At 41.6% G+C, this 26,832-nt stretch overlaps 1 protein-coding gene and 2 long non-coding RNA genes across 5 annotated transcripts in view; 1 reads left to right on the top strand and 2 right to left on the bottom strand.

Annotated features, from left to right (window-relative positions):
• Positions 1-365: 365 nt before the first annotated feature.
• The window catches only part of XPOT (exportin for tRNA), a 48,593-nt gene continuing 22,126 nt past the window's right edge, over positions 366-26,832 (top strand). The window contains exons 1-16 of one of the 3 annotated variants that reach the window (XM_032288533.1): positions 366-794; positions 6,055-6,188; positions 11,831-11,913; positions 13,844-13,900; positions 14,857-14,926; positions 16,476-16,694; positions 17,673-17,857; positions 17,959-18,127; positions 19,172-19,408; positions 20,255-20,293; positions 20,571-20,633; positions 22,150-22,274; positions 22,602-22,746; positions 22,897-23,016; positions 23,375-23,469; positions 26,255-26,324. In XM_032288533.1, coding sequence (XP_032144424.1) covers positions 6,129-6,188; positions 11,831-11,913; positions 13,844-13,900; positions 14,857-14,926; positions 16,476-16,694; positions 17,673-17,857; positions 17,959-18,127; positions 19,172-19,408; positions 20,255-20,293; positions 20,571-20,633; positions 22,150-22,274; positions 22,602-22,746; positions 22,897-23,016; positions 23,375-23,469; positions 26,255-26,324 — 1,737 coding nt within the window. In that variant the 5' untranslated portion in view covers positions 366-794; positions 6,055-6,128. Of the gene's footprint in view, positions 795-4,334; positions 4,359-6,054; positions 6,189-11,830; positions 11,914-13,843; positions 13,901-14,856; positions 14,927-16,475; positions 16,695-17,672; positions 17,858-17,958; positions 18,128-19,171; positions 19,409-20,254; positions 20,294-20,570; positions 20,634-22,149; positions 22,275-22,601; positions 22,747-22,896; positions 23,017-23,374; positions 23,470-26,254; positions 26,325-26,832 lie in introns of those variants that run through there. The other 2 variants (XM_032288542.1, XM_032288549.1) reach the window with 2 other exon arrangements.
• On the bottom strand, positions 2,838-4,913 carry LOC116558507. Its single transcript, XR_004272029.1, has 2 exons — positions 4,841-4,913; positions 2,838-2,867 (listed from the first exon to the last, which is right to left on the bottom strand). It is a non-coding gene; the product is annotated as an uncharacterized LOC116558507 (long non-coding RNA).
• Positions 25,091-26,832, bottom strand: part of LOC116558512 — a 6,500-nt gene continuing 4,758 nt past the window's right edge. The window contains exon 2 of the long non-coding RNA XR_004272030.1: positions 25,091-25,168. This is a non-coding gene — a long non-coding RNA (uncharacterized LOC116558512). The remainder of the gene's footprint in view (positions 25,169-26,832) is intronic.

Here is a 26,832-nt window from a genome sequence, read left to right as displayed (position 1 = left end):
AAACTTAAAAATTTTTGAAAAACCGTTAGCACTCATCAGCAGATCTTCACGCTGCTGGACTCGGGACACTTGGGGCCCTATACAAGCAATTAAACTGACTCACACGTGGTTAGAACTACATCATCCTGATTCGGGAATCCGTCCTCTACTACTAGAAGCCTTTGTGGAATGCACGCAGCGAACCTGACGCTTGAGATCTGACACCATACAGATACCGCGTGGCATTTACGACCGGGTAGGGACCTGTGGGCTGGCCGCCTCATCCCGGCATGCACCTCAGGGTCCGGCGACCACGCCTTCCGGCGAGCGCCAGGGAGCGCATGTGCCCGTCGCCGCCCGGAAGCACCGCCCTCTCGTTGCATGATGGGAGTTGTAGGCCTCCGGCCCCAGCCCGCGGGCTGCCGCCCGCACTCTGTATGAAACTACTGGCGCCGGCGCCCGCCCGCGCGGCAGCGACGCGGGGAGCGCGCTTTGCGCTGACTCAGCGGCGACGGCGGCGGCGTTAGCGGGCCCTCGCGCTCTTTCCCTTCCTGGGGCGCCGACCCCGCCCGCTTGCTTGCCTGCCTGCCTGCCTGCTTGTACGGCGCCACGCAAGAGAAGGTGCCAGGGGACGCGGAGCGACGAGAGGCGCGCGGCCCCGGCCAGCTCCGTCTCCGGCGTTGGCGCTGCGGCCGTGGCGGAGGACTACGGCGACAAGGACGAGGGCCGCTCTCCCAGCTCCCTGCGTGCGGCGCCGCTCCCCTGGCCGACCATCGGGAGTGCAGGCTGGGAGGCGGGATGGAGTGATAGGGAAGGTGACTCGGGGCTCGGGGGCGGTGGGACCGAGACCAGGCTTTTTCCGTGAGAGGCTTCGAGGAATTTGGCCGGGGATGACCGGCCCGGGGCAGCCCCGACGCCGGGGAGGATACCGGCTTGGGACCCTCCATGGCGGTGCGCCCCAGGCTGGGCGGACCGGGTGGGGGTGGGTACGAGCCGGGGCCGCCGCCGAGGAGCGCGTCGCTAATGCGTGGCCGCTTGTTGCCTGGTGTTTCATCACCCGAATTGCCACGAGGCTTCCTTTAGGGGAGGGATCCGGGGGAGGGATGGGGCAAGGCTGGACGAGGAGGGTCGGTATCGCCTGTGGCCCTCACGCCCATTAGTCAACATTGTAGCGCCTTATCAACTGTAGAGACCTCAAACTTGATTCTCCCCCACCCCGGGACAAAAAGGGAGAAAAGTCTTATTTCTGTGTAGTAATTGGCCAGCGCGGACACTCCATTTCTTCTCAAACCTTCCTCGCTATCCTGCAGGACTAGAGAAGCATGAGGTTTCCCTGTAACCAGAAAAACAAGTACTTTTTTGAAAGTGCTAATTAGTTGTGGCGGGCGGGGTTTTGGGGGAGAGTTAAGTTTTATTAAACCGACTTGTCAGCATGGTGTTAAAAGGCTGGAAAGAGTCAGCCGTAGTCTTTGAAACAGTCTTCAGAAGGTGTGGAGTTTTTCCATATTTAATTCTTAATGGCTATCCAGGAAGAGTTAAGGCTTAATTTTTTTTTTAATCTAACGCTGAACATTTTAAGTATGTTGCTCGCCTTCCCTCCAGAACCTTTGCAAGATGCATGCTTGTTGTCTCCCAGTGCAGTGGTGCTATCTCGGCTCACTGCAACGTCTCTCTCCCAGGTTCAAGTGATTCTCCTGCCTCAGCCTCCGGAGTAGCTCGATTACAGGCGCGTGCCACCACACCTGGCTAATTTTTTTTTTTTTTGTTTTAAATTTTTCGTAGAGACTGGATCACCATGTTGGCCAGGCTGGTTTCCAGCTCCTGACCCCAAGTGATCTGCCTGCCTAGGCCTCCCAAAGTGCTGGGATTACAGGCGATAGCCACCGCGCCCAGCCTGAAACAAATGTTTAAACCTGCATGACTATGTCATGTTAGATAGAATATTACGTGTTAACGCACATCTGTCTTTTACTGGGAAGGCCGTTTTTTTTCACACGAGGTGTAATTTTTTACTTGTTTGAACATACGTAGGTAGGTAGCCATATTTCACTGCATATTGATTGTCCAAGTGCTTTCTCTGTGGGAGATTCTTCTGCAGTAACAGCTGTTAACTGGTTTGTTTCCTTGGGTTTATCGGCTGTATTTTCCTTAGGACAACTTAATTTTTCTCCTGATAGCTTCAGAGTGACTTGACCAAGCTTAAGCAATTTTTTCTTTTCTTTTTTTTTTTTTTTGAGAAAGAGTCTCCTCGTGTCACCAGGCTGGAGTGCAGTGGCACGATCTTGGCTCACTGCAACCTCCGCCTCCTGGGTCAAGCCATTCTCCTGCCTCAGCCTCCTGAGTAGCTGGGACTGTAGGCACGCACCATCTCACCCAGCTAATTTTTGTGTTTTTAGTCGAGGTGGGGTTTCACCTTGTTGGCCAGAATGATGTCTATCTCTTGACCTCGTGATCCGCTCACCTAGGCATCCCAAAGTGCTGGGATTACAGACGTGAGCCACCCCTCCCGGTTTAAGCAATTTTTTGAAAAAAGCCATAGCAAATTCAAGGAGGCTTTTATTGGACTTCCCAGTCTGGGATTCTTAGAAACTCCGAAATTGTTTTTTCTCTCTGGGCATTTTTCAGGGGGGTGGACATCATATTTTCCTAACATTGAGGGGGTGAAGGTAACCAGTACCTTTCTTTGAAGTTTTTGTTTTTTGTTTTGAGATGGAGACTCCCTCAGTCACCCAGGCTGGAGTGCAATGGCGCGATCTCTGCTCACTGGACTCTCCGCCTCCCAGGTTCAAGCGATTCTCCTGCCTCAGCCTCTAGAGTAGCTGGGATTACAGGCACGTGCCACCACGCCCGACTAACTTTTTGTATTTTTAGTAGAGACGGGGTTTCACCTTGTTAGCCAAGATGTTTTCGAGCTTGGGACCTCGTAATCTGCCGATCTAGTGTAAGAATGCTCCAGACTGGGCGCGGTGGCTCACGCCTGTAATCCCAGCAGTTTGGGAGGCCGAGGAGGGCGGATCATCTGAGGTCCTGAGTTTGAGACGAGCCTGATCAACATGGAGAAACCTCGTCTCTATTAATAAATAAATAAATAAGAAACAAAAACAATGTTCCAAGTAGTTTCCATCCCCCATGTTCCTGGCTCTTATTGAGGGCCCACTGTGTGCCAGGCATACTCTGCATACCTTATCTCTCTGAAGACTTTACAACTTTATGACGCAGATGGTCTTTTTCCCATGTCATAGAAAAGGCTGTCTCAGGTTTTGTAAGTTGTCCAAGCGGCCCCAATTTAAAAATGACAAGATGGGGATATAAACTAGGTCTTTCAAATCCAAAGCCTATGTTCTGCTATGTCCTAGGGACATAGTGATGAATAGTCAAGACAGTCCTTGCCCTTTAAGATTATGAGAGATACCTGGGCATGGTGGCTCACGCCTGTAATCCTAGGACTTTGGAAGGCCCAGGTGGGCAGAGCACCTGAGGTCAGGGGTTCAGTACCAGCCTGGACAACATGGTGAAACCATCTCTACTAAAAAATTAGCTGATGTGGTGGCTAACACCTGTAATTCCAGCTACTTGGAAGGCTGAGGCAGAAGAATCACTTGAACCCAGGAGCCGGAGGCTGCAATGAGCCAAGATCGCACCACTGCACTCCAGCCTGGGCAACAGAGTGAGACTGTCTCAAAAAAAAAAAAAAAAAAAAAGAACTAGTAAGCTGGCAGGGACATGTAATCCAGTTTGGGAGAGTGGGACCATAGGGGTCAAAGAAGTGTTCTTGAAAGAAATGTCTTCTAAGTATTATTTCAAAGGACAGCAGGGGTTAACCTAGTAAGAAGAAAAAAGAGCAGTGTGCGAAGATGAAAGGTAGAGTACCATTGGAGAACTGCCATGTGGTTCACTAGCACTGGCCTTGCTGACCTGGGATACGGAATAGTGAGGAGTCATTCAAAAGTGGATCGTAATCTGAGGGCAGTGGGGAGTTTCACTGCCTTGAAGTCTGCAAGTATGATATGAACCATGAGAAAGGGCTGAGCTGTCTTCAGAGCTCTTGAGTCCATATCCTGATTTATCATTTGATTCAGACAGGCTCAGGGGAAAACACAAAAATGTGTCGTAGGTATCCTGTAACCTGGTTCTGATCCTGACTTCACTGTTCCCAAAAGGCTTTTTTTCCCCTACCCCTAACCCAGTTAGTCTTTTGGCTTCTTTGGTTATGATAATTTAAAAAAAACCTCACAGCCTTTTTTTTTTTTTCCTTTTAGACAGTCTCCCTCTGCTGCCCAGGCTGGAGTGCAGTGGCGTGATCTCAGCTCACTGTAACCTCTGCCTCCCAGGTTCAAGCAGATCTCCTGCCTGAGCCATCCAGGTAGCTGGGATTACAGGTGTGTGCCACATTGCCCAGCTAATTTTTTTTGTATTTTTAGTAGAGACGGGGGTTTCACCATGTTGGCCAGACTGGTCTTGAACTCCTGACCTCAGTTGATCCTCCTGCCTCGGCCTCTCAAAGTGCTGATACTACCAGCGTGAGCCACCATGCCTGGCCCCCCACAGTCATTAATGGAAGTAGTAATAGCCAGTCTCTATACCTCTGAGGTCTTGAGAGAATAAATATCATTTTCATATCATTTAGAGTTTGTTCCATGTTAGCTCAAGTGAATATACATTCTTTTTTTTTTTTTTTGAGACGGAGTTTCACTCTTGTTACCCAGGCTGGAGTGCAATGGCGCGATCTCGGCTCACCTCAACCTCCGCCTCCTGGGTTCAGGCAATTCTCCTGCCTCAGCCTCCTGAGTAGCTGGGATTACAGGCACGCACCACCATGCCCAGCTAATTTTTTGTATTTTTAGTAGAGACGGGGTTTCACCATGTTGACCAGGATGGTCTCGATCTCTTGACCTCGTGATCCACCCGCCTCGGCCTCCCAAAGTGCTGGGATTACAGGCTTGAGCCACCGTGTCCGGCGTGAATATACATTCTATCAAAAGCTAGGATGCTTTTTGGGGCTTATTATTTTAAAATGTTAGAACCTATATTGTTAAGAAGTGGATTACTTCTCAGAGATTAAAAAATCTTAAGAGTGTCCGTGTTAAGTCATTTGTGGATCTCCCTCCCCACAACCCAGATGGAGTCTTGCTCTGTTGCCCAGACTGGGGTGCAATGGCGCAGTCTTGGCTCACTGCAAACTCCGCCTCCCAGGTTCAAGCGATTCTCCTGCCTCAGCCTCCTGAATAGTTGGGATTGCAGGGGTGCACCACCATGCCTGGCTGATTTTTGTATTTTTAGTAGAGAAGAGGTTTCACCATGTTGGCCAGGCTGGCTTGAACTCCTGACCTTAAGTGATCTGCCCGCCTTGGCCTCCCAAAGTGCTGGGATTACAGGTGCAAGATACTGCACCAGGCCCATTTGTGGATTTTTGTATCTACTATTGAAAAACATTTTTTTGAAATTTCTAAAATTGGCTGGCAAGAGCAGAGATCTGTAAAATGCAAAACTAGTCCATTGCTCAAAAACTAAATGACTGGTTTTTCGTTACTTTGTTCCTTTCGTTAGACTTCTCTTGTAGTACTTTGTAAACACTTCAAAGGATATTGAACTCTGAGGTCAGCCATTCTGATGTTTTAAAAAAGTTTTGTGATATTGGTATCTGGAAGTAGGCAAATTATTATACTTAAACTGTTATAATAAAAGCCTGGATTTGACATTTTTATGCTTACTGCAGTTGTACAATAGCATTTTTAAGTACTGGAGATAAGTAAAACTACATAAATTAGGTACTTCTATTTAAAGTAGAAAAGGATTACTTTCTATACCTTATTAAGAAGATCTTGAAGAATAAAGTTTGAGGACCTTAATGCCATACTTTAGATTTTTAGAAATTACACATTAGTGGAGTAGTTAGCAGGGCCCATTTTTCTGAGAATTAGGCTCTTAACTTTCAGTTGCAATTTAGATAAATTTCAAAAGAAGTCCTTTAAACATTTAAGCTTTTTTGCAGATTTTATCCACTTATGTTATTTGGGATAAGCATTTATTTATTTTTCAAGTAATGTTTTCTTTCAACTTTTTTTTTGGTGGCAGATGTTTATAAATTCTTCTGTGGGATCAGAGGGCAAGCCTATTGTAACCAGAAAACTCCACGTATAGCAGCAAGGATGGATGAACAGGCTCTATTAGGGCTAAATCCAAATGCTGATTCAGACTTTAGACAAAGGGTAAGTTACTCTGCTGAATCATTTTTTAAAGCATGTTAACCACAGATTTGTATTAGAGGACTTGAATAAAAATGCACCTGACAAAGGTCTAATTTGGGTAGAAATGAACAGAAACAAAAAAAAAATTGAGCTATTTGAATATATTTTGAATACAGAAACATTGAGTGTTGTGATTTATTTTCTGTTTACTTGGCCAAACAAAGGTATTAAAATCACATGAGATTGAAGGCAGATCTTTATGCATCATCAGTCATTATTTCTAATTACTGAAAAGTTGTAATGCAAAGCATTCGTTTGAAGGACTCTCCATAGCAGCAGACATGCGTATTTTTTTTTTTTCATTGCTTGGCTTTGTGTATACAAGCTGTTTAATGCTTGCCTTAATTATTATTATTATTATTTTCAATTTTAAATTTTTTCTTAGAGATGGGGTTTCACCATCTTGCCCAGGCTGGTCTTGAACTCCTCAGCTCAAGTGATCCGCCCACCTTGTTCTCCTAAAATGCTGGAATTATAGGCATGGCCACCCTGCCCAGCCACATTAGTGATACTTAACATTCTTGTTATTTGGTCTAGGCAGACATAAATAAGCAGTTATGATAGGTTATGTCTTAAGTAAAATAATTACATGACAAGAATCCATTATCGAGTGCTGGGATAGTTGGATAAATGTAAACAATTAAATATAATGTGGCCTACAACTATAATCATGACTATAGCTGAATGAGACAATATAAAGAATGAGCCTATAATTTTTTTAAAGACATGGGTGTTCTGAAGTATAGGGTAAGTGGAAGGGAAAGGCATTTTCTTTATACTTTTCATGGCAAAGAATACTTTTTATAAATTAGCTAAATGAAGTTAATAATCTCACTGAATATTATAGTAGTTTTTCATATTTTAAGAAAAACACCTTTTAAAGCAGAAAAAAAAATCCCAACTAGTTTCTAATATGGTACCATGTGTATGTTTCTGCTACTAAATAAGTAGCCCTGCAGATACTGTAAGTATCAAGCTAATTACAAGTTACCTATCTAACAAGTAAGGACATCAAAAGACATTTAAAATCCATGACTTCTGTGTGTAAACAAATCTTTCTTGCCATAGAGTTTTATATTACCAGCCTTCAAACACAGTTGAAGCATCATAGATCTTTACCTGTAGTCTAGCTTGGTATTGCATGCTTATAATTAAAAACCTTTGACTATATGTTTAGTTGTTAGATGGCCTTTGCTGTTATTTTTTATGTGCCTCTTGAAATCTTTTATTTCTTAAGTTCCAGCATCCAGTTGTTGTTTTTTTTTTTTCTTTCTGGGAAATTTTTTCAAAGCATCCAATTTTTTTTACTATGTGCCATGATTTCTTTTTCAGAAAAGTTAAACCAATACATTGTTAGTGGATTTAATACAGAAGTTGTGTTTTTTATCAATAAAAATGGGTTCTGTCACAGACAGGTTTTAAGCATCCAGGTCCAGGCATAATTTGATATCCCATTTGGCCAATCTGAATAGCAATTTATTCGAATGAAAAGGGAAGAAATCTTAAGAAAAGTGAATTCTCAAAGCCCTTTTGTTGCCAGTTTGGGAGTAGTGGAAACTTGATTCAATTTGGTGGTGAGCAGAATGACTGTCTGCCAACCCCAGTTGCTCAGTTGTCTATCTGTAATTCTCTTTTTTACTGGGCAATACAATTGAACTGACTTGTCACATAGAGTCAATAAACCATTAGAAAAAAGGTATGGGGTAGAAATAGGTGATGAAAGCTAGGACTTGTTCTTCAATGTGGTTTAGTAATGCATACATTTAGAGTACAAAGGCCTTGGTTAAAAACTAAAAACTTTTCAAGTTATCTTTTCTCTCCCACTTTTTAAAAAAATACAACGCGGCCGGGCACGGTGGCTCAAGCCTGTAATCCCAGCACTTTGGGAGGCCGAGGCGGGTGGATCACGAGGTCAAGAGATCGAGACCATCCTGGTCAACACGGTGAAACCCCGTCTCTACTAAAAATACAAAACATTAGCTGGGCATGGTGGCGCGTGCCTGTAATCCCAGCTACTCAGGAGGTTGAGGCAGGAGAATTGCCTGAACCCAGGAGGCGGAGGTTGCGGTAAGCCGAGATCGCGCCATTGCACTCCAGCCTGGGTAACAAGAGTGAAACTCCGTCTCAGGAGAAAAAAAAAAAAAAAAAAAAAAAATGCAATGCTTGGCCAGGTGTGGTAATCTCAACACTTTGGGAGACCAAAGCAGGCGGATCACCTGAGGTCAGGAGTTTGAGTTGAGACCAGCCTGACCAACATGGAGAAACCCGTCTCTACCAAAAATACAAAATTAGCTGGGCATGGTGGCTCATGCCTGTAATCTCAGCTACTCGGGAGTCTGAGGCAGGAGAATTGCTTGAACCCGGGAGGTGGAGGTTACGGCAAGCCGAGGCCGCGCCGTTGTACTCTAGCCTGGGCAACAAGAACAAAACTCCGTCTCAAAACAAAAGTAAAAATAAAAATAAAATAAAATGCTTGTCTTTGGCTTAAAACCTGCTATTATTTAAAGAAAGTGGTACGTCATGGCAATTCTAGCAGCTGAAACCACCTCTCCCTCCTTTGTAAGTGATATATTAGGTGGTAATGCAACATACATGGTTAACCTCTACCTTGTCCTCTGGCCTCTGAGATATTCTTTTTTTTTTTTTTTTGAGATGGAGTTTCGCTCTTGTTACCCAGGCTGGAGTGCAATGGCTCGATCTCGGCTCACTGAAACCTCCGCCTCCTGGGTTCAAGCGATTCTCCTGCCTCTGCCTCCCGAGTAGCTGGGACTACAGGCGCGTGCCACCATGCCCGGCTAACCTCTGAGATATTCCTAAAGGAAACCCTAGGTTTCACGGACTGCTGTTAGAAGCAACTAAGCTGGTAGTATCTTTTTTTTTTTTTTTTAATTTTTAATTTTTTTTTTTTTTTTTCGTCAATTCACTGATACAAGAATATCAACTGGTAGTATCTTTTATAGCTGCCTGTGTTCTTATAGTCTTAACTTCTAAAGAGACCCATTATTTACTCTGGGCTGTTTTCCAATACCAACAACCAACTCTCTGATTCTGAGGACACCAACCGAGTGTCCTACAAATCAATTCACTTCTGACACTACCAGGAGTTAGCATCACATCCCACAAGTTAAGGGTTCAGTCTTACAAACCACCCCCACTTAAGACACCAATTGAGTCTAGAACTTCTCATATTTCTGCTCCTACAACTCCCTCCTTGAGTTTGATTATTTGTTGGAGAAGCCCACAGAACTTAGAAAAACACTTCACTTACAATTTATTGTAAAGGATACACCTTTACAATAAAGGTGTATTTATGAGCAGCCACATGGAAGCAGTGCATAGGGCAAAGTATCGGGGAAGGGGCATAGAGATTTTGTGCCCTCTCTAGGAACACTACCCTCTCAGCATCTCAGTGTGTTCGCCAACCTGGAACTTCAAGAGTTTTTTTTTTTTTTTTTTTTTTGAGACGGAGTTTCGCTCTTGTTACCCAGGCTGGAGTGCAATGGCGCCATCTTGGCTCACCGCAACCTCCGCCTCCCGGGTTCAGGCAATTCTCCTGCCCCAGCCTCCTGAGTAGCTGGGATTACAGGCACGCACCACCATGCCCAGCTAATTTTTTGTATTTTTAGTAGAGACGGGGTTTCATCATGTTGACCAGGATGGTCTCGATCTCTTGACCTCGTGATCCACCCGCCTCGGCCTCCCAAAGTGCTGGGATTACAGGCTTGAGCCACCGCGCCCGGCACTTAAAGAGTTTTTATAGAGTTTAATCTTCAGTCCCCTCTCCCCTTCCCAGAGGTTGGTGGTTAGGGCTAAAAGTTCCAACCCTCTAATCACTTGCTCTTTCTGGTACCCAGCCCTATCTTTAGGCTATCTAGGGTTCCTGCATCAAGTTACCTCATTAACATACACTCTGTTGACCTTGCAGCCTCAGTCATGCTTTCACTTCAGCTTCCCAAGCAGTTGGGACTACAGGTGCATGTCACTGTTCCTGGCTAATTTTTAAATTTTTTTGTAGGGACAGGGGTCCACTGCGTTGCCCAGGCTGGTCTTGAACTGCTGGCCTCAAGTGATCCTCCCATCTTGGCCTCCCAGAGTGTTGGGATTATAGGTGTGAACTGCTGTGCCTGGCCTAAAGAGGCTCATTAAAAATGACAAAAGACAGTCCTGTCACTCAGGAAACTCTAAGTTAAGAGCTCTGTGCCAGCAACCCACTGCAAAGTCCAAATGTATTTTTTTGTTACACTGCCTATTTAATATTATATTTGATGGTCTTCATCTAATTGCCTTCATTTACCTGGTCTTCTGTCAGTAGGGGCAGCCATTGAGACCATGTATGAAAACCCAGTCCCTTATTCATACAATTGCATAGTATAGGAAACGATCATCTAAATATAAATACAGTGGCTTTGATCTCTAACCCAAAGAAAAAAATAATTTTACATCTTGACGACCCAGTGTGTATGTATATTTATATGTATGTGTACACATAAATAAGTTACAGAAAATAATATTCTTGCTAGGTACAGTATGGAATATCTAATATTCTCTATTTCATTTTTTAAATTATTGTTCAGGACTCATAAATTGATTTCATCACTGGTGGGAGACACCACCATTATAAAAATATTCACCAATTGAAATTAGGTCCCTCTAATGCTAATGTTCCTTTTACCTTATGTCAGGCTTTGTATCAGTGCATAATTGCTATCAAATCATCTAGCAGTGTTTCCAATTTATGTGCGATTTTCTTCTCTGTTGGAGGTGCTTTTCACAAAATGTTCACTACTATTTGTCCATTGCCATGTGTGAAACCTGCATCTGATGCAACATGCTGATGGGAAGAGTGCCTGAAGTAACTCCTGTTTTCCCAACAGTTGGGTAGAGAGCATATGGACTTGGTGCTGCATCCATTCTAGAATATTCTTACTCTTTGTTGCTACTGTTACCTCTCATTACGAGGCCCTGAATTCTTAAGCATAGAGATAAGAAACTTCTTCAAGCTTTGACCTTTTCAGTTATTTAATATTTTTCGAAATTCATATCATGAACTTGTATTCCAATTTTAATCTCTTTAGGTAACTTACATGATACAATTAAAGACTTGAAATACTCTTCTGTGTAATAGTAGGTCAGATAAGGTACACAGTGTGTTTTATCTTTTATAATCACCCCTTTCATAGCAGATATGCTATTAAATAGGAAAAGTGCCCTTCACATGCCATTTTATTATAATTGCATATTGTAAAATGATTACACCCATAACCCATCCTCTCCAGTTTCTCAGTAGTCTGGCATTTGACAAAGCACTTGGCTCTCATTCTTCATCATAACTCAATGAAGTCTGTGGGGCATTTTTATGTTGCTGCTGTAAGAAAACAGGTTTGATTATCTAACTGATGGAATTTATATTTGTTTAACCTATTTTTAGGAATGGCCCCTAAATTGCAAATGTTTGTAAGCCTGCATTTAATATTTTAGCTGTTTTCCTATTAAGTTTACTGATTTGTTATTAGGTTTGCAACTCTCAGAATATTTTGTTTAGTATTAGCAGGGCATTGAGATTGTTTATACTGAATGCATTTTTTTGTTTCGCAATCTTATAGGCCCTGGCCTATTTTGAACAGTTAAAGATTTCCCCAGATGCCTGGCAGGTATGTGCAGAAGCACTAGCCCAGCGGACCTACAGGTAATTAAAACAAAATTTTTGTGACTTTTAGTTTAAATTTCTGTGGACATGACAGGACTGTTAAATTTACCTGTATTTGGAAAGTGTTTTCATAAAAACATTTTATGTTTTTTTTTTTTGCAAAGACGTTAGCATATAGTCATTCCATGTGGAAATGAGAAAAGTAGTAAACCAACAGTTTGACCATTTCAGAATTAACTTTTCAGTAAAACCATCCTTTGCCATATATTGTGTACCTGTCACCAGATCCCAGCTGGAATAAAGTACAGTAAAAACCTCTTATCTTACGATTGTGAGTGATGACTGCTTTCCTAAAATGTTGGTAAAGAAGGTGATTGTAAATGATAAATATCTTTTTTTTTTTTTTTTTTTTTTTTTTTGAGACGGAGTCTCGCTCTGTCGCCCAGGCTGGAGTGCAATGGCGTGACCTTGGCTCACGGCAACCCCCGCCTCCTGGGTTCAAGCGGTTCTCCTGCCTCAGCTTCCCAAGTAGCTGGGATTACAGGTACGCGCCACCACGCCTGGCTAATTTTTGTATTTTTAGTAGGGGCTAAAAATAGTTTAGTTTCACCACGTTGGTCAGGCTGGTCTTGAACTCTTGACCTCATGATCCGTCTACTTTGGCCTCCCAAAGTGCTGGAATTACAGATGTGAGCCACTGCACCCAGCCCAGTGGTATATATCTTAATTTTAACTTAAGGTATATAATCATTCAGTGACCAATCTTTTGATATTGGACCACAGTCTTATATCTTTGTATGCTACTAGCAGTCACTTCATTCTTAGATTGGTCACACCTATAACCCATCCTCTGTAATTTCTAGCATGGGTGTGTACATTGAGTGCAGATTCGTACATTTTAAAGATATTTGCCCCCTGCCTTTCAAGTCTTCGGGTTATATAGGCCATGTCAAATATGTGCAAGATTGTTTCCTTCTGCATTGTGGCTTTCTATGAAATCTTTCTAAAGTATTCAACAGACTTTTTACAGAAATAGGAACTCTCTTATACTCATTTCATTGGCAGATTGTTGGTCTCTAAAGGACCTTTGTCAGTGCTTATAGCTGGCTTACTGCAACTCTGCCTTTCCCCTGGAAAGACGGTTGGAAGTGGATAATTGGTGGATGTTAATTTTTGCCCCCATCTTTTTTTTTTTTTTTTTTTTTTGAGACGGAGTCTCGCTCTTGTTACCCAGGCTGGAGTGCAATGGCACGATCTCGGCTCACCGCAACCTCCGCCTCCCGGGTTCAGGCAATTCTCCTGCCTCAGCCTCCTGAGTCGCTGGGATTTCAGGCACGTGCCACCATGCCCAGCTAATTTTTTTTGTATTTTTAGTAGAGACGGGGTTTCACCATGTTGACCAGGATGGTCTCGATCTCTTGACCTCGTGATCCACCCGCCTCGGCCTCCCAATGTGCTGGGATTACAGGCTTGAGCCACCGCGCCCGGCCTTTTGCCCCCATCTTATAAGCAACGGTACCATATTTGTAATTTAGTTTCCTGGATGAAACTTTGAAGCTGGACTGACAGTCCATGTGGCCCTGCTTGTTTTGGATTTGGCTACAATAGAACTACTAGGGTTGAATTTTAAGTAGGACTTGGATGACCATCTCTACTTTCACTCAGACTCTGGCTGTTCTGCCATTTGTCATTTTATACCTAACCTGTTATTGTAAAATGAAAGGGTTCCAGGAATCTTAATATCTGGAATTTAGGGGGATGCTTTGCTGCTTACAAAGCACTGTGTTCAAGGTGCATCTTAATATTTTGGTTATTTTGCTTGTCATATTTGAGACCAGTAAGCATGAAACAAGCCAAAAGTCTAGTTTGAGAAACTTTTCTGCTGTTTTATTCATTACTATTTTGCCTTTGATTTTTTTTTTCCTCAGTTCATATTCTGCTTATCTCATTTTCTTTTTTTCTTTTTTAGTGATGATCATGTAAAGTTTTTCTGCTTTCAAGTATTGGAACATCAAGTTAAATACAAGTAAGGCGTTTCTCACTGTTTTGACTCCGAGATTTGTGGGGAAAGGTCATTTTTTTAATTTAAGGTTTTTTTCTTGAAGGAAACTATAATACAGATTGTAAATTGACAGTATATATGTTATAATCAGGTTATAGATATGTTTTGATGTATCCCAAAGTATTTTAAAAGTGCTGAGTTGGCCACATGCGGTGGCTTACGCCTGTAATCCCAGCATATTGGGAGGCCAAGGCAGGTGGATCACTTGAGTCAGGAGTTCGAGACCAGCCTAGCCAATATGGTGAAACCCCATCTGTGCTAAAAATACAAAAATTAGCTAGATGTGGTGGTACATACCTGTAATTCCAGCTACTCAGAAGGCTTAGGTAAAAGAATTGCTTGAACCCAGGAGGTGGAGGTTGCAACAAGCTGGGATCAAGCCACTGGACTTGAGCCTGGGCAACACAACAAGACCCTGTCTCAAAAAATAAAAATGAAAATGCAGACATTTCACAGAAAAATCTAGATTTCCAGCTTTTCTGGAAAAGTCAATATCTGGGAACACAAGGCCTGTTTTTCTGCATGACAACTCTCTGTTACAGTTAAATGCTGAATGGGCACTTGTGTTCAGAATCTGACTTACTAATTAAGCAAAATAACAATTCACTACTGAGAGGATTCCTAGTTCACCTATTGGTTTATTCTGTAGACCAGTAAAACATGGATATATTTTCTTTCAAAAAATTAGGTAGCCGTCATTTAACATGAATAGAATGAGAAAGATTGAAACTGATACCTTACCTGCCACTCTCTTCCTTATGTTTAAGGCAATGATGAGTGGCATTATCAGTTTATGTTAGGAAACTTTAGATAATTGAGAGCTATACAAATTTTCCCTTTCAAATATATGAGGCTGTATTACTTCACAACCATAGACACCAAATATAGCCATTATTCTTTTTCTTCTCTATTTTAAACAGATATTCGGAACTAACCACTGTTCAACAACAACTAATTAGGGAGACGCTCATATCATGGCTGCAAGCTCAGGTAAAATAGTAATTTTATTCAATACTAGATGTTTAAACTTATTTTTGCAAGAGTTGGCAACTTTACCTAAAAAATTTTGGTCATTTTTCTGCCGTTTGATTTCATAGCTTTTATAAAAAGTGCTGGCTTTAAAGATCATGGCTAAGTGGGAACTTAGCAGTAATTTAATATTATATCAATGTGAAATTGATCATAGTTTCCATGACACATTGTGGAAACTTTAATTTTAAAATGTTTTTAACTGCTTGACAAACGCTGCTTTTCTCTTTGGCTCTTTTTTTTTTTTTTTTTTTTTGGAGATGGGGTTTCCCTCTTGTTACCCAGGCTGGAGTGCAATGGCACAATCTCGGCTCACCGCAACCTCCGCCTCCTGGGTTCAGGCACTTCTCCTGCTTCAGCCTCCCAAGTAGCTGGGACTACAGGCACGCGTCACCATGTCCAGCCAATTTTTTTTTTGTATTTTTAGTAGAGACGGGGTTTCACCATGTTGACCAGGATGGTCTCGATCTCTTGACTTCGTGATTCACCTGCCTTGGCCTCCTAAAGTGCTGGGATTACAGGCGTGAGCCCCCACACCCGGCCCCCTTTTTTTTTTTTTTTTTTTAAAAAAAGTCGGGGGTTCACCATGTTGGTCAGGCTGGTCTTGAACTCCCGACCTCAGGTGATCCGCCCGCCTTGGCCTCCAAAGTGCTTGGATTACAGGCGTAAGCCACCACGCACGGCCTTTCTTTGGCTCTTAAAGGTGAGCCCTCCTGGACAGCCTCTCCACAAGAGCCCCTTATAAAGGGCCAGTTGAGTTCTTTTCAGTTAATTTTAGCTAATCTTAACACATAAAGCAATTGTGTAGCTAGAGTTTTTAATTTTCCTTAAAGAGCAAGTAGATAGAAGAAAAACAGTTTTTTTTCCTTCTTAGGAGATTATAGGAGCTATTAAAACTGCACATGAAACTTCTCTGTCAAAGTGTAAGAATGAGGAGTGATCGCCGGGCGCGGTGGCTCACGCCTGTAATCCCAGCACTTTGGGAGGCCGAGGCGGGTGGATCACGAGGTCAAGAGATCGAGACCATCCTGGTCAACATGGTGAAACCCCGTCTCTACTAAAAATACAAAAAATCAGCTGGGCATGGTGGCGCGTGCCTGTAATCCCAGCTACTCAGGAGGCTGAGGCAGGAGAATTGCCTGAACCCAGGAGGTGGAGGTTGCGGTGAGCCGAGATCGCGCCATTGCACTCCAGCCTGGGTAACAAGAGCGAAACTCCGTCTCAAAAAAAAAAAAAAAAAAAAAGAATGAGGAGTGATCATTACAGCCTTTAATGGTTTATTTAATTGTTCTTCAGCTGGCCAATTACTTAAATACTTTTGATGATTTTGATAATCACAATTATCGAAATATTTTGAAATAATCATAATTATCAAAATATTTTGAAGCATATTTGTTACCTAGTTTATATGGGCCATGTTGACGTTTGATGAACCTTTGCCTTTTAATGATAAAAGTGATTCTGGGTCTTTTCAATTTACATTTAATTTTATGGGCTATTTCTTTGTCAGATGCTGAACCCTCAACCAGAGAAGACCTTTATACGAAATAAAGCCGCCCAAGTCTTTGCCTTGCTTTTTGTTACAGAATATCTCACTAAATGGCCCAAGTTTTTTTTTGACATTCTCTCAGTAGTGGACCTAAATCCAAGGGGAGTAGATCTGTACCTTCGAATCCTCATGGCTATTGATTCAGAGTTGGTGGATCGTGATGTAGTACATACATCAGAGGCAAGTAGCTAACCATGAATTTTTTTATATTTAATCTAAGTTTTGTAGGAGATAATGGGCACATAATAAAAGGAGCAGAAAAGTTTTATTTCTTGAGGTAAACTTTAAGTTACATAATTATAAATTTATCTAATGTTTTGGATTTTATTTCATGAAGGAGCTCAGTCCTGGTTATTTTTTTTCCAGATGTATATTGAAGTTAAAGTGTTATGTTAAAATTTTTTTTTTTGAGATGGAGTCTTGCTTTGTTGTCCAGGCTGGAGTGCAGTGGCCCAATCTTGGCTCATTGCAACCTCCGCCTCACAGGTTCAAGTGATTCCCCTCCCTTAGCCTCCTGAGTAACTGGGACTACAGGCACATGCCACCACCGCCCTTCTAAGTTTTGTATTTTTTGTAGAGACAGGGTTGTGCCAGGCTGGTCTTAAACTCCTGACCTTAGGTGATCTGCCTGCCTCAGCCTCCCAAAGTGCTGGGATTATAGGCATGAGCCAACGTGCCCAGTCTAAATTTTTAACTACCAAATGCTGTAGTGACATATACAAGTTGATTTTCTTGTATGAATCTGTTGAGAAAAGTAGTCTCTATTTAATACTGCTGTAGAGTCCCTGAGTAAGGAAGAAGCATTGCTTATGAATTGTCAATGCTGCTGCTTCTGTATTTTTCATCACATAGTATAAGTACTATGTTACTATATTGAGAAATAACTTACTATATGCTTAATATTTCTAAGCAATGCTTATTTATAGTTTGTGTTTAATAAGAAGTTAACTCTGGCACTGAGGAATAGAACAGAAAGAGGAAATACAAAGAATCACAGGATATGATCTTAGAGCTGGTAAATAGGAAATACTGGTAGGGAATGTGTTAACAAGTCCAAAAGTTGGATGTGGAGGAAATTACTCAGTGCACGTGTATACAGATATCAAACGTTATTTTGCGAGGTAATCTACTTTGTGCATTTGGTGTTTTGTATTTTAGGAGGCTCGTAGGAATACTCTCATAAAAGATACCATGAGGGAACAGTGCATTCCAAATCTGGTGGAATCATGGTACCAAATATTACAAAGTTATCAGTATACTAATTCTGAAGTGACGTGTCAGTGCCTTGAAGTAGTTGGGGCTTATGTCTCTTGGATAGACTTATCCCTTATAGCCAATGATAGGTAAGCATGCCTATAATTTTTGTAGTATAAACTTGTAAAATACCATATTTAAAGTTCAGGACTTCGAAAATGTTACAATAATTTTATTGTCTCATTACCAGGTTTATAAATATGCTGCTAGGTCATATGTCAATAGAAGTTCTACGGGAAGAAGCATGTGACTGTTTATTTGAAGTTGTAAATAAAGGCATGGACCCTGTTGATAAAATGAAACTAGTAGAATCTTTGTGTCAAGTATTACAGTCTGCTGGGTTTTTCAGCATTGACCAGGTTGGTAAACTTATACATAAAATTATATATAGGCCGGGCGCGGTGGCTCAAGCCTGTAATCCCAGCACTTTGGGAGGCCGAGGTGGGTGGATGCCGAGGTGGGTGGATCACGAGGTCAAGAGATCGAGACCATCCTGGTCAACATGGTGAAACCCCGTCTCTACTAAAAATAAAAAAAATTAGCTGGGCATGGTGGTGCGTGCCTGTAATCCCAACTACTCAGGAGGCTGAGGCAGGAGAATTGCCTGAACCCAGGAGGCGGAGGTTGCGGTGAGCTGAGATCGCGCCATTGCACTCCAGCCTGGGTAACAAGAGTGAAACTCCGTCTCAAAAAAAAAAAAAAAAATTATATATAAAGTTGTTAGAACAAACTGGGATAGGTACTAAGTTAAATATAATAATAGTTTTTTCTATTTTTTCTAAATGTTATAAACTGTCCTTGAGATTATAATATAAACCGCCGCATCTAGCCAAAATGTTCTTAGTAGCATTCTCCTTGGAGAACAGATTATACCAGTTCTTAAACTTGAAAGTCTTGGGTGGCGCCTGCAGTTGCACATTTCTTACAAACTCCCAGGAGATGCTGACACAACTTGTTCATAGTGGAATTTTTTTTTTTTTTTTTTTTGAGATGGAGTCTTACTCTGTTATCCAGGCTGGAGTACAGTGACATGATCTCAGCTCACTGCGCCCTCTGCCTCCTGAGTTCAAGTGATTCTCCTGTCTCAGCCTCCCGAGTAGCTGGGATTACAGGCGCACACCACTACACCTGGCCAATTTTTTGTATTTTTGGTAGAGACGAGGTTTTACTGCGTTAGACTGGTCTCGAACTCCTGACCTCAGGTGATCCACCTTCCTCAGCCTCCCAAAGTGCTGGGATTATAGGCATGAGCTACTGTACCCGGCCTGGAATTATTAAATATGTAATGTTATTTTAAAATTGAATCCTTTAATTAGCAATTGATTCATATTAAAGTTCAGTTTTTTTCTCTTACGCTTTAGTGTAGGTGGTTTTAAATGGAGATGTGTCTTGATTGCTTGTAGGAAGAAGATGTTGACTTCCTGGCCAGATTTTCTAAGCTGGTAAATGGAATGGGACAGTCATTGATAGTTAGTTGGAGTAAATTAATTAAGAATGGGGATATTAAGAATGCTCAAGAAGCATTGCAAGCTATTGAAACAAAAGTGGCACTGATGTTGCAGCTACTAATTCATGAAGATGATGATATTTCTTCTAATATTATTGGATTTTGTTATGATTATCTTCATATTTTGAAACAGGTAAGTTTTTGTTTTATTCTTTTTACTCAGTACATAATACAAAGGAGCCATGGAGAAGTGGGAAATGTAGAAAAATTAAAAACAAGAAAATACCCATAATTCTACTACCTAAAGATATTTACTGTTAAATATTAATGTATTTCCATCTTATTAAAAAAAAAACTTGGCCAGAAAATAGTTTCAGGTTCTAAATTCAGTAGACTAACTAGCTTCAGAGTTAGCTATAGATGTAGGTTATTTTTTTGTTTTGAACCTGTATTTACTCATGAATACAGTTGAAATTTTCATAAGCATGGTTTGTTACCTTGATTTACATATACACCATTCATTTCTTATAAACAATTTTTTACAATTGAAGTTTTCCCCGCTTCCAGAAAGAACTTGTAGGTGGTGTTAGTTTCTGTAGTATAGCATTTAGCAATCAAAAGAGTTAGTAACTTATCAATATGATATTAGATGAAAGAGCCATTTCTGTATATTTGCATTGAATTAATTGCATCAAGTTAAGCTTAAATACCTTTCCAAATGACTTTAGTTTCTGTTTTATTGTAATAAACATAACATGTATCTTTACATATATTTTAAGAAATTACATGCATTGTGGAAAGGTATGATCACTATTGGTAACCCCATCGTACATCTCCCAACTAACTTGGGAAGCTGATGTGGGAGGATCACTTGAGCCAGTGAGTTGGACGTTGTAGTGAGCCATGACTGCACCACTGCACTCCAGCCTGGCAATAGAGCAAGACCTTGTCTCAAAAAGTCTTTATTGATTAGAAAAATGTTCTGATATGCAGGTGTAACTTTAGGAAACCTAATAAGTTACTGCTTTCTTTTTAACAGCTTACAGTGCTCTCGGATCAGCAAAAAGCTAATGTAGAGGTAAAATTGACTTTATGTTTCTTTTAAACCAGTGACAGATTCTTTGTAATTTCCCTTGAATTGGCCGGGCGTGGTGGCTCATGCCTGTAATCCTAGCACTTTGGGAGGCCAAGGTGGGTGGATCACCTGAGATCAAGAGTTCAAGGCCAGCCTGGCCATCACGGTGAAACCCCATCTTTAAAAAAAAAAAAAAATTGCCTTGAATTGTAGCTTAATTTCAAATTATATCAAATTAGAAGGAGACAGACAACTATTTTCTTCTCAATTTTATTCTTAGGCAATCATGTTGGCCGTTATGAAAAAATTGACTTATGATGAAGAATATAACTTTGAAAATGAGGTAAGAATTTTTTTGTTGAGAAAGGAGTTTTAATTTTATTGTTTATTTATATCAAATTAATATTTCAAGTTTTGACTGAGTGCGGTGGCTCACTCTTGTAATCCCAGCACTTTGGGATTCCAAGGTGGGCGGATCACAGGGTCAGGAGTTTGAGATCAGCCTGTCCAATGTGGTAAAACCCCATTTCTACTAAAAAATACAAAAATTAGTCGGGCATGGTGGTGCACACCTGTAATCCCAGCTACTCAGGAGGCTGAGGCAAGAGAATTGCTTGAACACAGGAGGCAGGGGTTGCAGTGGGTTGAGATGGTGCCACTGCACTCCAGCCTGGGTGATAGTGAGACTCTCTCTCGGAAAAAAAATTCAAGTTTGTATTGTTTTGGGGCCCTTTAAAACATGAAGTTCTTGAAAAATTAGTTCATTTATATTGATACCAACCTTAGGTGAAATTAATAAAACCTCTTCCGTTTTGATATTTTATCCATTAACAACACCTCCTTTTTTTTTCTTTGAGACAAAGTCTCACTTTGTCACCCAGGCTGGGATGCAGTGGTGCCATCTCAGCTCACTGAAACCTCTGTCTCCTGGGTTCAAGTGATTCTTGTGCCTCAGCCACCTGAGTAGCTGGGATTAAGGCATGTGCCATCATGCCAGCAATTCTTGTATTTTTAGCAGAGATGGGGTTTTACCATGTTGGCCAAGTTGGTCTCAAGCTCCTAACCTCAAGTGATCTGCCTGCCTAAGCCTCCCAGTGCTGTGATTACAGGATTAATCTGTAATTAATCCTGTCTGGCCCATTAATAGCCCTTTTACAAATGCTTTGTAGCATTGAACATAGTAAAATATTAATGTTAGTGATCATATTTCACTTTATATTTTGTTGGAATGGTGAACTCCGGTCACAAGAGTGTACTGGCAGAGTGGAAATGAGGCACTCTAGACTTGTTCCAATTAAAAGTCTTTTTCAGAATTGTGAGGGGGTCAGCTTCCCATCAAATATAAGGGCCATTGGTGCTTTCTGGGTATTCAGTCATGGTATTTGCTGCTAAGCTATGTTCTGAAGTGTTGTATTCCCTACCACAGGCATTCAAAAACTTAGGGTTGTAAAAGGATAATGGTGGTAATGATGAACACACTGCACACTTGGGATGTGCCAGGCTCCTCACATTGAATATCTCCAGTTATACCATATTATTACCATTTTGTACAATGGACATTGACTCACAAGAATAAATAAAGTGCAAAGGTCTCAAAGCCCATTCTGGCGCTAGACTATTGTCTTTAACCTTGTTAGACTATTTCTGGCTTTAGGCTTTTGAGACCTATAGCTGTGTGCAGGAATACTTATTTATGAGGCAGAGGGAAGAAGTTACTAAGCATAATGTTTTCCTATGTAAATAGTGACAACAATTAAAAGTACGAAATATGTAAATGCAGAAGAATACAGAACTGGATATTTTCATGAATTTTAAGGTCTTTTAAGTTTTTTAAATGAGGATTTCAACCTGTATCATAGGGTGAAGATGAAGCCATGTTTGTAGAATATAGAAAACAACTGAAGTTACTGTTGGACAGGCTTGCTCAAGTTTCACCGGAGTTACTTCTGGCCTCTGTTCGTAGAGTTTTTAGTTCTACCCTGCAGTAAGTTTGTCATTGCTTTTGTAACAAGCTTACTACTTCTTTTGCTTTTTGATATGGGTCAAAATAAACAAGCTTACTTCTTTCACTCTTATTAGTTCATGTTGCTTATTGAGATCTTATGTGTATCTCTGGAAACAATGCACTTGTCTTCTTGACTTATCTTGATCCTTTCTACCTTTGTCATATATATTATGTTGCCTGAGAAAATTAACAATTGCTGTGACTTTTTAATTATTAAAAAGGCTTTTGTTGGTGTCTTACCCTGTGCATAATTTGCTGTATGAAAAATTTACCTTCAAATCTCACTGACATATTATACCTTGGTAGGAATTGGCAGACTACACGGTTTATGGAAGTTGAAGTAGCAATAAGATTGCTGTATATGTTGGCAGAAGCTCTTCCAGTATCTCATGGTGCCCACTTCTCAGGTGATGTTTCAAAAGCTAGTGCTTTGCAGGATATGATGCGAACTGTAAGTATACTGAAGATAATTTATTTTGAACATAAATTTTCTGTTTTCAGTATAAGCTAATGGAAGTTACTTGTTAGAACTTAGTATATGTTAATACTGGGGCATTTTGATGTAATAAATAAGAGGTTTCTTAACTTTTTCCTGCTCTAGCTGGTCACATCTGGAGTCAGTTCCTATCAGCATACATCTGTGACGCTGGAGTTCTTTGAAACTATTGTTAGATATGAAAAGTTTTTCACAGTTGAACCTCAACACATTCCATGTGTATTAGTAAGTATACATTTTTACTCTGGATTTTTGTTACTTTCTGTGAATTTCAGCTAATGAGTTGATAGTGTCGTATTTTTCTGTCTATAACTTTTTTCATAGTCAAAAGCTCTCAGGAACGCTTGGCACATACTGAAAGTAACCCCTCCTCCATTTCTTTTAGATGGATAGTTTCTGCCCAATTAGTCTTCTTAAACTAGTTCTCAAGCGTCTGTGTGTAGTTTAGAATTACTTTTATATTCCTGGTCCCTGCCTTTTAGGAGCTAAGAAGTAAAATTTGGTGCGAACAAAAATGTAGCATGACAATATCAACAAAAGTCTTGAAAAAGGGCAGAAATAGTAAAAGTACCTCTTTCTTTAGATGGCTTTCTTAGATCACAGAGGTCTGCGGCATTCCAGTGCAAAAGTTCGGAGCAGGACGGCCTACCTGTTTTCTAGATTTGTCAAATCTCTTAAGTAAGTATAAAATTGCAGCTATTATGTTTAGTTATTTTTTAAGTTACTGAATAGCTGTAAAACAATAGTAAAGACATAGAATCAACCTAGGTGCCCATCAATGGTGGATTAGATAAAGAAAATATAGTACACATACACCATGAAATACTAAACAGCCGTAACAAAAAACAAAATCATGTCTTTTGCAGCAACGTGGATGCAGCTGGAGGCCTTTCTCCTAAGCAGATTACTGCAGAAACAAAAAACCAAATGTGACATGTTCTCATTTATAAGTAGGAGCTAAATCTTGTATACACACAGGCATAAAGCTGGGAACAAAAGACACTTGGGACTCCAAATGAGGGAGAGAGTGGGGCAAGTGCTGAAAAACTTCCTGTTGGGTACTGTGTTCAACATCTGGGTGATGGGATTGGATCAATGGAAGCACAAACCTTAGCATCCCATGACATACCCTTGTAACAAACCTCCATGTGTACCCCCAAATTTAAAATGAAGTTGGAGGCCTGGCACAAAAGGTGGCCCACGCCTGTAATCCCAGTGCTTTGGGAGGCCAAGGCCGGTGGATCACCTCAGGTCAGGAATTTGAGACTAGCCTGGTCAACATGGTGAAACTCCCTCTCTACTGAAAATACAGAAAATTAGCTGGGCATGGTGATGGGTGCCTGTAATCCCAGCTACTTGGGAGGCGGAGGCAGGAGAATTACTTGAACCCGGGAGGCAGATTTGCAGTCAGCCAAAATCATGCCATTGTACTCCAGCCTGGGCAACGAGAGTGAAACTCTCTCAAGAAAATAAAATGAAGATGGAAATGAAAAAAAAAAAAAAAGAAGACATAAAAATTATTTTCCAAAAGCCTTCCTGTTCCAAGTCATGGTTTGTCAGGTAGATGTCCCTATTTTTATTTTTGAGACGGAGTTTCACTCTTGTTTTCCAGGCCGAAGTACAATGGCACAATCTTGGCTCACTGCAACCTCTGGCTCCTGGGTTGAAGCGATTCTCCTGCCTCAGCCTCCCAGTTAGCTGGGATTACAGGTGCCTACCACCATACCCAGTTAATTTTTTGTATTTTTAGTAGAGATGGGGGTTTCACCATGTTGGTCAGGCTGGTCTTGAACTCCTGATCTCAGATGATCCAACCTCTTCAGCCTCCCAAAGTGCTGGAATTATAGGTATGAGCCACCATGCCCAGCCCGCTTTTATGTTGCCACTTCTTTCCTGCTCATCAGCCAATTACTTAGTTCTATACTAACAGTTTTTATTTTTTTAAATTTTTATTTATTTATTTATTTTTATTTATTTATTTATTTTTTGAGACGGAGTTTCCCTCTTGTTACCCAGGCTGGAGTGCAATGGCACAATCTCAGCTCACCGAAACCTCTGCCTCCTGGGTTCAGGCAATTCTCCTGCCTCAGCCTCCTGAGCAGCTGGGATTACAGGCACGCGCCACCATGCCCAGCTATGTTTTGTATTTTTAGTAGAGACGGGGTTTCACCATGTTGACCAGGATGGTCTTGATCTCTTGACCTCGTGATCCACCCGCCTCGGCCTCCCAAAGTGCTGGGATTACAGGCTTGAGCCACTGCGCCCGGCCAAAAGTTTTTATTTTTTGTTTGTTTGTTTATTTTTTTTGAGACAGGGTCTCACTCTGTTGCCTAGGCTGGAGTGCAGTGGCCTGATTCCAGTTCACTGCAACGTCAACCTCCTCAGGCTCAAGTGATCTTCCCACCTTAGCCTCCCAGGCACCTGGGACTACAGGCGTGTGATGATGGCCAGCTAATTTTTTTGTTGTTGTTGAGACTGAGTCACCTTGTCACTCAGGCTGGGAGTGCAGTGGCGCAATCTCGGTTTACTGTGACCTCTGCCTCCTAGGTTCAAGCAATTCTGCCTCAGCCTCCTGAGTAGCTGGGATTACAGGCACGCACCACCATGCCCAGCTAATTTTTGTATTTTTAGTAGAGATGGGGTTTCACCATGTTGGTCAGGCTGGTCTTGAACTTCTGACCTTATGATCTGCCTGCCTCAGCCTCCCAGAGTGCTAGGATTACGGGCATGGGCCACCATTCCCAGCCTAGGCGGCTAATTTTTGTGTTTTTTGTGGAATCGAGGTCTCACCATGTTGCCCAGGCTGGTCTCAAATTCCTCAGCTCAACCTTCCTGCCTTGGCCTCCCAAAGCGTTAGGATTACAGAAATGGCATTACAGGCCACTGCACCTGGCCTGTATTCTTTACTAGTATCATTTTTGGGGAATGAAAACTACTCCTTATTAGGCTTATAAGATTGAAAGTCATTTTGACAGTCTTATCACTACAGAACAGATAAAGGTAATTTTTAAAAATTAACCACAGCTAGGCCGGGCACGGTGGCTCACGCCTGTAATCCCAGCACTTTGGGAGACCGAGGCGGGTGGATCACGAGGTCAAGAGATCGAGACCATCCTGGTCAACATGGTGAAACCCTGTCTCTACTAAAACTACAAAAAATTAGCTGGACATGGTGGGGCGTGCCTGTAATCCCAGCTACTTGGGAGGCTGAGGCAGGAGAATTGCCTGAACACAGGAGGCAGAGGCAGCGGGGAGCCGAGATCACACCATTGCACTCCAGCCTGGGTAACAAGAGCGAAACTCCGTCTCCAAAAAAAAAAAAAAAAAATTAACCACAGCTCTTAATCAGATGTGACTAGCCTGCAACTGAACTTTTAGTTCTGTCTTAAAGGGGGGATTTGGTACTTTAGCACTGTTTTGAGCACTGCTATTAATTGTGATTTTCTTTTTTGCTGTTTTTTAGTAAGCAAATGAATCCTTTCATTGAAGATATTTTGAATAGAATACAAGATTTATTAGAGCTTTCTCCACCTGTAAGTATCTGTCTCTTTAAGATATTTTACCCAAAAATCATTGAAGCCACCCATGCCATTATTGTCTCTGGGCATTTTAAAAAACAAAACAAAACTGGTGGTGGAGGGAGATGTATGTGCAAATATTAGTTCTGTTTACTAAAATTCTGTTGGTATAGTAAACAAAACAGTAATAGGAATCAAGTGTTGACCGATCAATTTGACAGCATGGGGTATATTGTTAAAATGTTGAAGCATTTAATGGAGAAGAAAAAATTCATTAAAGATGAGTTTGCTGGCCGGGCGCGGTGGCTCAAGCCTGTAATCCCAGCACTTTGGGAGGCCGAGGCGGGTGGATCACGAGGTCAAGAGATCGAGACCATCCTGGTCAACATGGTGAAACCCCGTCTCTACTAAAAATACAAAAACATTAGCTGGGCATGGTGGTGCGTGCCTGTAATCCCAGCTACTCAGGAGGCTGAGGCAGGAGAATTGCCTGCACCCAGGAGGCGGAGGTTGCGGTGAGCCG

The sequence above is a fragment of the Sapajus apella genome, unplaced genomic scaffold (assembly GCF_009761245.1).
Source record: "Sapajus apella isolate SASKATOON/1434 unplaced genomic scaffold, GSC_monkey_1.0 scaffold2, whole genome shotgun sequence".
NCBI lineage: Eukaryota > Metazoa > Chordata > Mammalia > Primates > Cebidae > Sapajus > Sapajus apella.
Note: the sequence above shows the minus strand (reverse complement) of the source record. Positions and strands in the feature narration are given on the sequence as shown.